Below are 15,780 nucleotides of genomic sequence, written 5' to 3' on the forward strand. Positions count from 1 at the left end.
GGGAGGCAGTGAGTATAGACATTCACCTATGCTGCCACCTTGGTTCCCTTTCAAACAATATGTCGACTTTAACATTTTAAACCACTATTGTGTTCCTGGGATAAATCATACTTGGACATAATGCATAGTACTTTTAATATGCTGTTGACTTGGTTGCTTGCTTTTTGTTGAGGATTTTTGTGTCTATATTAACAAGAAATGCTGTTCTATGTTTTTTCTTATGATGCTTTTGCCTAGTCTTTTTCCAAGTATCATTTATTTTTCCTAGAATCTGGATACAATTAACTGTAGTAAGACAGTGCTCAGTATGACTTAAGCCTCACTTTAGGTTCTTAAACTGCTTCAGTATTTGTAAACGTGAATTCATATTCCAGTAAAACTGGAACACTAAAATTTGATATACCAACAAATTTACTCAATATTGATGTAACTGCATAATTTTATATGTAACACGTGGGCTTTCATATAACAGAACTTGTCCTTTATAAACTAGCTTACACATAAACAAAATTACTCTTTGCTTATCTGTCCTAACCATTTAGTGTTACACCAACAGACCCCCCCCCCCCCCATAGCTTTTACTATGTAAACAGGTAATTCCTCCCCTTAAGATAAAGTGAAGCCAATTCTAAAGTAATCAGCAGATAAAACACCAGAAGTGGGTTATGGGCAACTTACACATCAGTAGTTTAATAGAAAGTTACAGTGTTGACCAAAAGAACACACAGGTTTCTCATTCAACTTTGTTTTAATGTGTCTCAAAATTCTGTGACAGATTTTTGGTCAAGTTGTTTCCATTGAAAAGTACTGATTTTAAAAACTAATAACTTAAACACACATACACCACAAAACATTCTCCTTTCCTTCTGAAGGTTTTATGATGCCTTGTAATCATTTACCAGCCTTTTACTATTAAACCTAAATGGCCAATTGAGACACACAGTTCTGAGACTATTCCTCACCACTGATGAAAATGGGGGTGGCAGGTGTTGGGGATGATATTCATTTAGCCTTTTGAGTTTTCTGGGAAGACTTGGAGACTTTGCCAATTCCAGCTGCCTTCTGGTCCACTGCTCTGATGATACTGTAATTGAAACATATACTTTGTATAATTGCAATCCTCTTACATTTATTGAAGTTTGTTTTATGACATATGTTCTATCTTGGAGAATGTTGCATGTACTCTTGAAAGACTGCGTATTCTACTATTCGTGCATGAAGTGTTCTATATATGTCTATTAGATCTAACTGATCTATGATGTTCAAGTCTTCTATTTCCTTGTTGATCTTCTGCCTAGTTGTTCTATCCATTATTGAAATTGAGGTATGGAAATCTCCAACTATTATTATTGAATTGTATACTTCTCTCTTAATTTCTGTCATTTTCACTTCATGTATTAGGGGACTCCCTTGTGCATATGTGTTTATAATTCTTATGTCACCCTGGTAGAATGATGTCTTTATCATTGTAACACATCCTCTTAGTCTGTAGTAACAATTTTTATCTTAAATTGTTCTATATTAATATAACTACTTCAATTTTCTTTTTTTTTGTTTAACAGCTTCATTGAGCTATAACTCGAATATTATACAACTCACCCACTTAAAGTTTAAACTTTAGTGGTTTTTAGTTTGTGCACAGACTTGTGCAATGTTCACCACTGTCGATTTTCAGACATTTTCATAACTCCAAAAGAAAACCCATACCATTAGCAGTTACTGCTCATTTTCCCTCAACCCTTCCAGTCCTATGCAGCCACTCTTGTACTCTGTTTTGTATAGATTTGCTTATTCTGGACATTTATATGAATGGAAATCATACAATGAGTAGTCATTTTGTTTGCCTGGCTTCTTTCTCTCAACGTAAGGTTTTCAAGATTCATCTATGTTATAGTCAATATTAGTTCTTCATTCCTCTTACTGTTGGCTTTTTTAATGTGGTAAAAAACACATAACATAAAGTTTACCATCTTAACTATTTTTAATTGTATAATACAATAATGTTAATTATATGCACATTGTGGCACAACAGATCTCTAAAACATTTTTATCTTGTAAAACTGAAAATCTATACTCATTGAACATCTACTTTATTTTCTCACTCCTCTCAGCCCCTTGCAACTACCATTATATTTTCTGTTTCTAAGAGTCTGGTTACTTTAGATACCTTACATAGGTTAACTCATGCAGTATTTGCCTTTTATTTTTACTTAGCATGATAAACAAGGTTTTATTCATGTTGTAAAATGGGCATAACAGAAGTTCCTTCTTTTTTGAAGGCCTGATAATTTCCATTGTATGTATAGACCACATTTTCTTTACCCATTCATCAGCCAATAAAAATCTGGATTACTTCCACCTCTTCTCTATTGTGAATAATCAGGCAATAAATATGGGTGTTTTCAATTCTTTTCAATATATAACTAGAAGTGAATTGCTGGATCATATAGTATTCTATTTCTAATTTTTGAGGAATCGCCATACTGTTTTCCATAATATCTGCACCATTTTACATTCTCACCATCAGTGCACCAGGGTTCTAATGTCTCCATATCCTTAAAAATACTTATAATGTTCTGCTGTGTTGTGTTGTTGTTTTTTATAGCAGGCATCCTGATGGATGTGGGGTGATATTTCAGTGTGCTTTTGTATTTTATCTTCTTGATGATTAGTGATATTGAGCAACTTTCCATCCTCTTGTTGGCCATTAGTATATCTTCTTTGGAGAAATGTCTCTTTAAGTCGATTTTAAAATCGGGTTGTTTGTTGTTGTTGAGTTCTAGTTCTTTATATATTATGAATGTTACTCCTCATCAGATATATGGTTTGCAAATACTTTCTCCCATTTTGTAGGTTACCTGTTCACTCTGTTGTTTCCTTTGCTGTGCAAAGGTTTTTAAGTGTGATGTCATCCTATTTGTCTATTTATTGCTTTTGCTGCCTGTGCTCTTGGTGTCATATCCATGAAATCATTGCCAAATCCAATGTCATGAAGCTTCTAGGAATTTTATAGTTTTAAGTCTTACACTGAGGTCTTTAACCCATTTTGAGTTATTTTTTATATGGTGTAAGGCAAGGCTCTAACTTTATTCTTTTGCATGAAGACATCCAGTTTTTCAGCACCGTTTGATAAAAAGACTTGTACTTTATTCCTTTTTATTGCCAAATAATATTACCTTGTATGAATAATATATTACCTTTTATTTATCTATTTATCTATTCTTCAGCTGAAGAACATTTAAATTATTTTCACATTTGGGCTATTATGAGTAATGCTTCCACAAACATTAGTATGCAAGTTTTTATGTGGATATTCTTTTCATTTCTCTTGGGTTTATGCCCAGGAGTTGAATTGCTGGGTAACTTTATGTTTAACCTGTGTATTCTACTATTGGTAGAGTAACTGTCAAATTGCTTTCCAAGTGGCTGCACCTATGATGGTTTTAATGTCTGTATATTCTCATACACACACACACACACAGACACACACACACACACACACACACACACACACACACTGTGCTGCTGGGGTTCCAGGGCCGCCGTGGGTCTCAGGGGTCTTCAGGGGAAGGCAGGAGGTGGCTCCTCTGGTGATGTGTGTCTCCTCCAGCCCTCCTGCTTACCACATACAAAATACTGTGTCCTTCCACCCACACATGATGAAGGAAGGTAGTGAATTTATAATTTCTTAATAAAAAATGAAAGAGCAGAATAATTTCAACTCCCAACTCTCCCTTCTGGGGTCCTGGCTGGCACCCCTTTGCATTTGTACAAGGTGTGCCTGCTTAAATAGGCTTTAAAATATAGTACTGCGAAGCTTCTTTCCTTTGATTCCTCTTTGACTAGATTTATGTCAAAAGGGAACCATACTGTCAGCCAGCAGATTAAGCTCATTTGAAATATAAGTTCCAGTAGTCTCTACTGTTACTTTTCTCTTGCTTATGGAACTTAGTAGATGTTTATTTTTGAACTGTCACTTTTTTTTTTTTTTTTGCCTGAGAAAACCCATTATTTTATTTTCATTGAAGAAGGCTCCACAGGAACCTGGAATTTGTTATTTTTCATCATTTTTCTTGACATAAAAGTGACATTCATGCCAGTGGAAATAAAAATAGTATTTGTGACATATAGCAGATTTGATCATGTAAACTTACTTGGCAATGTAAGCAAGGGATGGTGGGAAGAGCACTGTAGTTGGAGCTGAAAGATCTGGGTTCAGGTTTGGGGGTTTTTACTCACTTTGTAGCTTAAATTATACTAAGAAAGTCATTTAGTCTCTACATCACTGTTTTCTCACCTGCAAAATAATAACTTTCCTCAAAAGACTCTTTAGAGCAGGGGTTCTCAACCTTGGCTGCACATTAGAATCACCTGGGAATGTTTTTAAAATCCTGATTTCTGGGCCTCATCCTCCGGAAATTCTGTTTCTTTGTTACTAATATTGTGGCCCTACCCCATAACAAAGAAACAGAATTTCTGGAGGATGAGGCCCAGAAATCAGGATTTTAAAAAGATTCCCAGGTGATTCTAATGTGCAGCCAAGGTTGAGAACCACAGCTTTAGAGGATCAAATGGGATAATGCATGTGGAATGACCTTGGACACCTGACAAATGATATGATATTGTCTTAAGATGAGATTTAGGGGGTTCGGAGTGGGCAAACGGGTGAAAGAGGTCAAAAGTAAAAACTTACAGTTATAAAAAAAGAATGGGGGTGTAATATACAGGTGACTAGGATTAATAAATAATACTGTATGGTATATTTGAAAGTGGCTAAGAGAGTAAATCTTAAGAGTTTACATCACAAGACAAAAATTATAACTGTGGTGGGGATGGATGTTAATTAGACTTAGGGTGGTGGTCATTTTGCAATATATACAAATATCAAATCATTTATAGTGTACACCTGAAATTAATATATTATGTCAATTATATTGCAATAAAAATGATATCTAGCTAACCTATATTATTCTTAGCTGTGTAGTTGGAATATTGATCTATTTAAGCTATTGGTTTGGGTGTGTTTGGGTTTGTGCATTTGTGAGTGTATTTTATAATAGAGTGCAATCAACTATGTAATTGTTTCATTGTCTTCAAAAATATTTGATATATTTCATAAAAATGATCAAACCATGAAATACTGAAGCTCCACCTATAGAGTGGCCCCAGGAATATGTGTGTTAGAATGCAGTTTCCTAAGCTCCAACCCCAGATCCTCCTCAATTTGATGGTGGCAATGCCTCATCGCAGGGCCTGCTGTGCTGGGTTGGGTGGTTCTCCACATTCCCCCGCCCCCAATCAATTCCAGAGCTGGATCCCACTCCCCCTGGCCCCTGTAGGGCTAGGAGGGTCAGGCTCCTGCAGTTGCTGGCTCTGTCACCTCCCCATCTGTAAATAGCCCACCCCCCCCTTCCCGTTTGTCTCTTTGACCATCTGAGAACTCCATGTCCTGCTGGGATTTTGATAGTAGGTTAGACACATGCCAGTTTTCTTTCTCAATTCCTATAGATGTTAGTACTTCTCTTTAATTACATCTGGGTTATATAATCACTATGCTGGGCTTATCTCTTCCTACCTAACTGGACTATAAACTCCCTGAAGAGGAAATAGAGCTTCCTCATCTCTGTGCCCCTCATGAAACCCATCACCCAACTGTGGCAGGGAGAAGCCCTTTCATGGAGAAGGGCAAATACTGAAATAAGGTTTAACTCATAGATGTCTATGTGTTTGTAATAGGTTATGAAGCAACTGCTCTGAAATTATTCCCAAGATGAAGAGGTTTTAATATGAGGAAATAGTTTTAAATATTACTTTTTTTCTCTGGAAATAGCCTCCTCATGATCTCTGTCTTCTGAAAATAGAAATTCATGTCAAGATGGTACATTATTTAACTATTCTATGCCAAGGTCATTTTAAGAGCTCGACATTAATTGGAGAAGGACATGACATTTTAAGTCCCGTCCACATGGATTCAAACCTATTTATCCACGGAAATTGCTGCTGCCACTTCTTAGGAACACACAGCATTCCATTTAAAGATAGACTGTTCAGAATAACAAAATCAATGAGAGAGAGAAACATTGATTGGTTGTCTCCTGTATGCACCCTGACTGGGAATCAAACCCAAAATCTTTTGGTGTATGGGACAACACTCCAACCAACTGAGCAATCCAATAAAACAATGTCTTAACTGCAAAATGGGCAAAAGATCTAAATAGACATCTCACTAAAGAAAATATATGGAGCCCTGGCCGGTTTGGCACAGTGGATGGAGCGTTGGCCTGCGGACTAAAGGGTCCCAGGTTCGATTCCGGTGAAGGGCATGTACCTTGGTTGCGGGCACATCCCCAATGGGGGGTGTGCAGGAGGCAGCTGGTCGATGTCTCTCTCTCATCGATGTTTCTGACTCTCTGTCCCTCTCCCTTCCTCTCTGTGAAAAATCAATAAAAATATATTTAAAAAGAAGAAGAAGATATATGGATAGTAAATAAGTATATAAAAATTGCTCAACATCATGTGTCATCAAGGGATTGCAAATTCGAACAATAAGATACCTACTAGAATGGCTAAAATCCAAAATACAACACCAAACTGATGAGAATGTTGAGCAAGAGCAACTCTCATTTATTGCTGGTGGGGATGCAAAATGTTACAGCCACCTTATTCATTTATTTATATTTCAAATTATATTTACTTAAATTGTAGTTGACATACAACATTATATTAGTTTCAGGTGTACAATTTGACATATACTTCTGATGCGATCATCACAATAAGTTTAGTAACAATCTGTTACTGTATAAACTTATTACAATATTATTGACTATATTCCCCATGCTATACATTATATCCCTGTGACTTTCGAATTGCATAACTAGAATTGTTACCTCTTATTCTTCTTCACTATTTCTACTATTCCCTCTTCTTTGACAGCCATCAATTTGTCCTCTATGAGACTGTTTCTGTTCTTTTGTTGTTGTTTCATTTAGATTCCACATTTAAGTAAAACCATATGGTATTTGTCTTTCTCTGTCTGACTTCTTCACTCAGCAAAATGCCTTCCAGGTCCATCCATGTTGTTGCAAATGGCAAGATTTCATGCTTTTTTATGGCAACTAATATTCCATTATTTCACATCTTTATCCATTCATTTATCAATGGACATCTAGTTTGCCTTCTTTTCTTGGCTATTGTAAATGTTGCAATCAGCATTTGAGTGTATGTATCTTTTTGAGTTAGTGTTTTTTATTTTCTTCAAAATACCCAGAATTGGAATTGCTGGGTTGTATGGTGGTTTTATCTTTACTTAAAAAATATATATATATATATATATATATATATATATATATATATATATATATATTTTATTGATTTTTCACAGAGAGGAAGGGAGAGGGATAGAGAGTTAGAAACATCGATGAGAGAGAAACATCGGTCAACTGCCTCCTGCACACTCCCCACTGGGGATGTGCCCAAAACCAAGGTACATGCCCTTGACCGGAATTGAACCTGGGACCCTTGAGTCCGCAGACCGATGCTCTATCTACTGAGCCAAACCGGTTAGGCTATCTTTACTTTTTTTGATGAAATTCTATAGTGGCTACAGCAATTTACAATGGAACAAATTGTGCACAAGGGTTTGCTTCATCAACACTTATTATTTGGATGCCTTTATTTTATTATTTCCTTGTCTGGTCGCTGTAGCTCGGACTTCTAATACTATGTTGAATAAAAGTGGTGAGAGCGAATATCCTGGTTTTCTTACTGATATTAGAAGAATAGCTTTCAGCTTTTCATCATTGAGTATGATTTAGCTGTGCATTTGTCATGTATGGCCTTTATTATGTTGAGGTATGCCCCTTCTATACCTACTTTATTGAGTGTTTATCATAAATGTATGTTGAATTTTGTCAAATGCTTTGTCTGCTTCTATTGAGATACGACTTTTATTTTTGGATTTGTTAATGTGGTGTAACAGGTTGATTGATTTGCGTTTATTGAACCATTCTTGCACCCCTGTAATAAATCATGGTATAATTCTTTTAATATGTTGTTAAAATTTATTTTGCTAATATTTGCTGAGAATTTTTGCACCTATGCTCATCGGGGATATTGTCCTATAATTTTCTTTTATTGTAGTGTCTTTGTTTGGCTTTGGTATCAGGGTAATGCCAGCCTTGTAGAATGAGTTTGAAAGCATGCCTTCCTCTTCAAATGTTTTGGAATTTTTTTGAGAAGGAAAGATATTAATTCTTCTTTAAATGTTTTTCTTCTGATTGTGGAGGTTGTTTGTTTGTTTGGAGGGTTTTGATTACTGCTTTAATTTCATTGCTAGTAATTGGTCTGTTCAAAGTCTCTGTTTCAGTATTGAAAGATTGTATGTTTTTAGAAATGTATTTCTTCTAGATTGTCCAATTTGTTGGCATATGATTATTCAGAGTATTCTTTTTAAAAAATATATATAAATTTTTATTGATTTCAGAGAGGAAGGAGAGAGAGAGAGAAACATCAATGATGAGAAAGAATCATTGATCAGCTGCCTCCTGCATGCCCCCAACTGGGGATTGAGCCCACAATCCGGGCATGTGCCTTGACCGGGAATCAAATCATGACCTCCTGGTTCGTAGGTCGATGCTCAACCACTGAGCCACGCCAGCTGGGCCAGAGTATTTTTTAATGATCCTTTGTAATTCTGTCATGTCAGTTGTAATCTCTTTTCTTTTATTTATGATTCTATTTAATTGTGTTCTCATTTTTTCTTGACAAGTCTTATTAAAGGTTTGTCAATTTTACTTATCTTTTGAAAGAATCAGCTCTAGTTTTATTAATATTTTCTATTTTTTTAGTCTATTGCATTTATTTCTGTGCTGACCTTAATTATTTCCTCCCATCTGTTCACTTTGTATTTTTCTAGTTCTTTTTTTCTCGATATAAAGTTAAATTGTTTATTTGGGGGTTTTCTTGTTTCATGAGGTAGGCCTATATCTCTATAAACTTTCCTCTTAGAACTGCTTTTGCTACATCCTGTAGATTTTGAAAAGCTGTGTTCCCATTTTCATTTGTCTCAAGGTAGTTTTTATCTTCTCTTTGACTTTTTCATTGACCCATTGATTGTTCAGTAACATGATGTTTAGTCTACATGTGTTAATGTGTTGTTTTTCCATTTTTTCTTCTTGTAATTGATTTCTAGTTTGATTCTGTTGTGGTTGGAAAAGTGTTTGGTATGAAAAGTGTTTGAATTTATTGAGACTTGTTTTGTGGTCTAACATATGATCTTTTCTGGAGAGTGTTTAATGTGCACTTGAAAAGAATTGCAGTTTTTGGATGAATTGTATACATATTTATAAAGTTCATCTGATTTAATATGTCATTTTGGCTAATATTTCCTTATTGATTTTCTGTCTGAATGATCTATTCATTGATGTAAGTGGGGCATTAAGGTTCCCTACTATTCTTTTATAACTGTTACTTTCTCCTTTTCTCCCTGTAAATATCTGCTTTATGTATCTAGGTGCTCCTATGTTGGGTGTATAAATATTTATGAATGTCATATCCTCTTCTTGCATTGACGCTTTTATCATTATTTAATACCTTCTTAGTCTCTTTTTTGTCCGTTTAAAAATGTTTTATTTGTATTAGGTACCAGAGAAATGGAAGATCCAGAAACTATTGCCAAAAGCCAGGATATCTGGCCAGAGGAAAATCTCTTCTCTTTTTGCTTGAATAACAAAAGCATGTTGGTAGTGGTCGACCTGGCATGGCGAACACAGTCCTTGTGGAGGATTTAAAGTCTTGGGCCACCAAGGGAGTGTGCATCAGGGTCAAAACTGAGGGTTCCAGACTCGGGTTTCCCAGATAATCATTGGGGACCATTTGGAGAGAAGGACTGGTAGAGGGAGAGGAGAATCTGAGCTGTTAATGAGCCATCAGCATTTTAATCGATGCATAAGAGGAAGAGAAAAGAAGCAAAGTCAAAAAGCACAAGCATTTAGGAAATACATTTGAACGCACTTTTGGGGAAGGATTCTCCACAAACAGAAGAACAGAACGTTGTTCTCTGCAGGTGTCACCGAGAGCTGCAAAGGCCAGCAGCCAGGGCTGCATCCCAGCGAAAGGGAGGGTCATGCTCCAGGGCTCTGACCGCTAGGTGGTGCTTGAGGCCCGCGCCTGGGAAAAAGCAAAGAGAAGGGGTCCCCGGGGAGCCCGACACGGAGGCGGGGCTGTGAGGCTGTACAAAGGCCGGAGCGGCAGCCCGGCTCAGGGCGCCTGTGCGTTGTCTGAGGAGTCCCGTCCGGGGGTGATGGCAGTTCGGCTCCCGACAGCTGTCCCAGCCTGTGGATGCCAGTGTCCCGAGCGAAGGGCCCACGGGCTGCTGAGCAGGAGAAGAGGAGCGGGGTAGAGCGCTGGTAAATAGCCCACTTTCTTTGTACTTAAAATCGCCTTGAAAGGAATGCAAAGGCATGCCTCACTGTCGCGGGCAGGAGAGCTACTTGGGTATTTACACAGCTTGATATGATGATTAATGTAATTGTATAATTGGCCACTCACTATCCCTGAGACAGAACTAGGCAAAGTGACAAATGCTTACATTTCAGCAAAAACTTGTTATTGATGATGAAAAATGATGGCAGAAATTCTAACTCCCAGATGTGCTGAGTTTGGAGGGCAAAGGGATTTTTCAATATAAATCATGGGAGAGAAATTGGGCAACAAAGGAGTGATCTTGCTCTAGTTCTTGGTCAATTCAAATCCCTCGCTTCTTCGTGCTATTTGTATGTGGTACTTATACAAGTATTTATTAATCAGACTTTGAGGAATTCAAATGCAGAATCAGGGAAAATATTTCTTGAGGGGAAAACAGCATTCTGTGTGTCTCAAATTCAACATGCATGTGCAACTAAATTTGTGAATTGAAGACAGTAACTATTTGTGCTTATATCAAAATTAATGAGTCACCTTGGTTACAGTCTTAATGATAACTATGGAGACTGAAGCCTAGTGGATTTTAGGAGTGTCAGGACAAATCTTAGGAAGACACCTTACTTGAAATATTGGAAGGACTACTCTGTAAAGTATATGATTGTCTAACCACTATATATCTGAAACTAGTATAAAATAATATTTAATGTAAACTGTAATTGAAAAATTTAAAAAGATGGTCCTGCCATCTTGGACAGGAGTAATACAAATATTTGTATAAGCACAATGTTACTACTCTAATAATTGTAAAAATGTTACTAATGTCAACAAAGCATGACATTTATGTTTATTTTACATAGTAGATTATTTAAAAAAGAAGACATCCATCTGTTTCTCTTAAGAGAATATGGGCCTACATATCCTTCAGAAATCTAAGCTCACTGGAGGAAATGCCGTGGCGTAGAGGCCTTAGGAGTGTACAAATCCGGAGACTGGAAGAGGTTTTATAGGCTGTGTGTTGGGAACACTTTTGAGAGTGAACTTGGGTGCCAGGACAACAAGCATAAAAAGTGAAACCGTCTCAGGCACACTGAGATGTGTGGTCACTCTACTATGAGGTCTGTGAAAGAATGGGGGCCTAGAAGGAGGAGGACCAGAAGGCTGGTGACAGTTCTAAGCCTGCGTGTTGGAAGGACACTCTTCCAGGAATCCGGGTCCACGGCAGGATGTGTGTATTCTAATACAGAGAATCCTAGTACTCAGTGAATGCCCTGAGTCCATTCCCCCCCCACTCAGGATTGGCTTGCTTCTGGAATGCTGCTGTGTTTCTTTGGTGCACGGTTAACCTCTCTGAATCATGAATGAAAACCTGTTTTGCAGTAAAGTTGGTGCCAAGAAGAGGAGCAATGAATTCCTCATTTCACCTGTATTTCTTAGCTCTCAACCTGAATGCCACAGAGGGCAACCTTTCAGGACCGAATGTCAAGAACAAGTCTTCGCCGTGTGAAGATATGAGCATCGCCGTGGAGGTGTTTCTGACTTTGGGTCTCATCAGCCTCTTGGAGAACATCTTGGTCATAGGCGCCATAATAAAGAACAAGAACTTGCACTCTCCCATGTATTTCTTTGTGTGCAGTTTAGCTGTAGCTGACATGATGGTGAGCATGTCCAACACCTGGGAGACCATCGCCATATACTTAATAAGTAATAAGCACCTGGTGATAGCGGATACCTTTGTGCGTAATATTGACAATGTGTTTGACTCCATGATCTGCATCTCTGTGGTGGCTTCCATGTGCAGCTTGCTGGCCATCGCGGTGGACAGATATGTCACTATCTTCTATGCCCTGCGCTACCACCACATCATGACAGTGAAGCGTTGCGGGGCGATCATTGCGTGCATCTGGATCTTTTGCACAGGCTGTGGCATTGTTTTCATCATTTACCACGAGTCCACTTACGTCATCATTTGCCTCATCTCCATGTTCTTCACCATGCTGTTCCTCATGGTGTCTCTGTACATACACATGTTTCTCCTGGCACGAACGCATGTCAGGCAGATAGCAGCTCTGCCTGGATACAGTTCCGTGCGGCAGAGGACCAGCATGAAAGGCGCCATCACCCTGACCATGTTGCTAGGCGTTTTCATTGTGTGCTGGGCTCCGTTCTTCCTCCATCTCATTCTGAGGATCTCTTGCCCTCAGAATATCTACTGTTCTTGCTTTATGTCTCACTTCAACATGTACCTCATACTCATCATGTGCAATTCTGTGATCGATCCTCTGATATACGCCTTTCGCAGCCAAGAGATGCGGAAGACCTTTAAGGAGATTATTTGTTGCCACGGCTTCGGGATACCCTGTAGGTTTCCTAGCAGCTATTAAAAGTGCCCTCTGCAGCTTTCTTTTCTCCTTCCTTCACTTTATAATGAAGTCAGTTAGGGGTAATCAAGATAATTCAAAATCAAAACTGTGCATTCCATTTATCTTTTCTCTCACTCTTGAATTAGTACTTAAGATGCACCCCGCCCCCCCCCCCCCCCCCCCCCCCCCCGCTTTTTTTCCTGTGGTGGTGGTTGGGCAGATGTGCACATGCAACTTATCCATTTTGGAAATGGTCTGTGACAATTTATTATTGGCTCATTTGCCTACTACTTTTTCTCCTACTCCCACCCATTGCTGGGGGCCCCATCCATCTTCCATCTAGTGTGTGCTCAGGGTCTACACAGGATGAAGAGCTGACCATAATGGAAGAAAACTTGTGAATATTTACATCATGTGATTGCTTTCTCTCCCCAGAAACTGTTTTGTAACTTCCTTGATATCCCTGGGACTTATCCACACTTTCCAGGGTAAAATAGAGTGAAGTTCTTTCCATTTGAAAGTTCCTGTTTATTTGTTACGGGATTTCTCTATAGCTCTTCTTTCTTGAACTTTTGGTTTAATGGCTTGTGTTCATAATTGTCCAAGGATGGAATTTCCTTAATTCTACTTCTGTCAATCATGATTTTGCTTTTCCCCAGATATAAAACTTGATGCTATAAACCTTACATCATGTGGTGTGAAAGTTTCTGTGACTCTTCTTACTGTCTTATTCTGACTGAGTCTGGGGTTTCCAGATGAATGTCTTGGGGACATGTCATGGGCTCCAAGTGTCCCCATGCCTCCCTCACATACTCCCCACCCCCACTGTAACACATGCCCATAGCCAAGCCATTTTTTACTTTCTAAGATGGGTCTGTCTCCGAGTCTGAAACCCTGTCACTCACTGTATACTTTGCAAATCACAATCCGACTCCAGCAGCCAGAGGAGGTCAGTGCCCATCTCTCACCCAGGGAGTCCCGTCTTCTCCCGTGTGGAATGGAGTTTGAAAATCTGAGTTCAGGTGCTGACTCTGTCATTGACAGGTGATGTTGCCTTAATCATCTCATTTCAGGTTCCCCATCTGTGCTGACCTAACAGGGTGGTCGTGAGAACTGCATGCGGAAGTGTGAGAATACCTTGGGAACTAGTCAAGCACAACAGGGATTGGGTATTTATTTTAAAGAAATGCTGCAGATGGGGTCAATACTAGGGGGATGATGCAGAAGGCAGCCGTGAGAGCAATAGTCTGGAAACCAGGAGGCCTGCTGACTGGAGCAGCTGTGTGACCTCTTGGTCTCAGTGTTCTTATCTGAAGTGAAGGGCTTGGTCTTTATAGCTCCTGTATTCCATTCTGTTATTTTTGGTGTTAATGACTTCTCTTTTTTGGGGGGTATTCACTTCTATACTCTTTCCAGTGGAGGAAAATTATAAATAAAACAGTGTACTACTAGGGTCATTTAATAATGAGCTGTTGAAGCCCTTTGGGGCAGAGGAGCTTCTGGGTGTAGAACACATAAATAACTTACAGATGTGACCCCACCCCTGGCAGCTCAGAGTCCACACACACACACAGAAAATGGTACTGGCACAAGCAGGAAAGTGCATAAGACATCCAAATCTTCGGAATATGGCAGGTTGTTAGCAAATGAGTTTTGAAGGGGCAGCTAGCCCTTCAAATGTTTCCTGTTCCTTTTAGCCGAACAGGCTATGTGTATCTATGAATGGGAAGTAAGTGATCTCTATGTAATTATGACGGAAACCACAGTCCATGTTTACATGGGATGTCTCAGGAACTCAGGTTCCATGAAAGCCAACCGCTCTGCTGTCCTGTTCATATCTGTGGCTTTGTTGCCTGCAGTAGCTTCTGATACAGAGTACGCACTTCACTGCTGTTTGCTATTGTGACTGAGTAAATGTCTATTGAATCCGCTGCCTAACAGCCCTGGGTGCTCTGGGAGGTCACCAGGGTTCCAATTCTGTGCGTAATCACACTTTGGCCCTTGTGGTTTGCAGTCGGCTCCCCCTGGGAGCTCACCAGGCTACTCCTCTGCTCTGGGTGCCTCATGACTTCAGACAAGGTCGGACCTTTCCTAGGAAGATCTTTAAGGAAATGCTCACATGTCTTTTAATCTCTATAAATAGTGCAGAAATAACCCACGTATTCAGATGTGTCTTCAGTTGGAAGAAATACATGTAATATAGTGATTCGATAATATCTGTAAATTAGCCCAGCCCTGGGACTCCAACACAAAATTCCCTACACAAAACATCCATATAGTTGTCAAATACTTCATGGTATTGTATTTTAACTCTTTCTGCTTCTGTCGGAACTTCATTTGATAAAGCAATCCTACCTAATAAAGAAGGAATATGCTAATTGACCCTCACACCATCGCAAAGATGGTGGCACCCACAGCCAATAAGGAAGGAATATGCTAATTGACTGTCCCACCCTCAAAGATGGTGGTGCCCACAGCCAATAAGAAGGGAATATGCTAATTGCTGCCACACCCTCAAAGATGGCAGTACCCACAGCCATAAGATGGCCGGCAGGGGAGGGCAGTTGTGGGCGATCAGGCTAGCAGGGGAGGGCAGCTGGGGGCAATTGGGCTGGCAGGAGCACAGTTAGGCATTGATCAGGCTGGCAGGGGAGTGATTAGGGGGTGATCAGGCTGGCAGGCAGAAGCAGTTAGGGGCAATCAGGCAGGCAGGCAGGTGAGTAGTAGGGAGCCAGCAGTCCCAGATTGTGAGAGGGATGTCCTATGGGATCGGGCCTAAACTGGCAGTCGGACATTCCCTGAGGGGTCCCAGATTGGAGAGGTGCAGGCTGGGCTGAGAGACACCCCCCTCCAGTGCACAAATTTCATGCACCGGGCCTCTAGTGGTTAATAAAATGTGTGCTATTCCAAGTGTTTTTGGTGTTTTTGCCCATTTGTCAGCAGCTGCAGCAAAAGGAGAAGGTATATTCATCAGTGAGTCAGGATGAAGTTTCCCCGA

General features: G+C 39.4%; 1 protein-coding gene across 1 annotated transcript; it reads left to right on the forward strand.

Moving 5' to 3' along the window:
• The first annotated feature begins 10,223 nt into the window (after positions 1-10,223).
• Positions 10,224-13,449, forward strand: MC5R (melanocortin 5 receptor). The gene is made up of 2 exons (XM_070421573.1): positions 10,224-10,406; positions 11,800-13,449. Exon 2 carries the CDS (start codon positions 11,826-11,828, stop codon positions 12,801-12,803), a length of 978 nt encoding a protein of 325 aa, XP_070277674.1. The 5' UTR covers positions 10,224-10,406; positions 11,800-11,825; the 3' UTR covers positions 12,804-13,449.
• The last annotated feature ends 2,331 nt before the right edge of the window (positions 13,450-15,780 follow it).

Source organism: Myotis yumanensis, unplaced genomic scaffold (assembly GCF_028538775.1).
Source record: "Myotis yumanensis isolate MYYU_CA2020_CCGP unplaced genomic scaffold, mMyoYum1.0.hap1 SCAF_7, whole genome shotgun sequence".
NCBI classification, from domain to species: Eukaryota; Metazoa; Chordata; class Mammalia; order Chiroptera; family Vespertilionidae; genus Myotis; species Myotis yumanensis.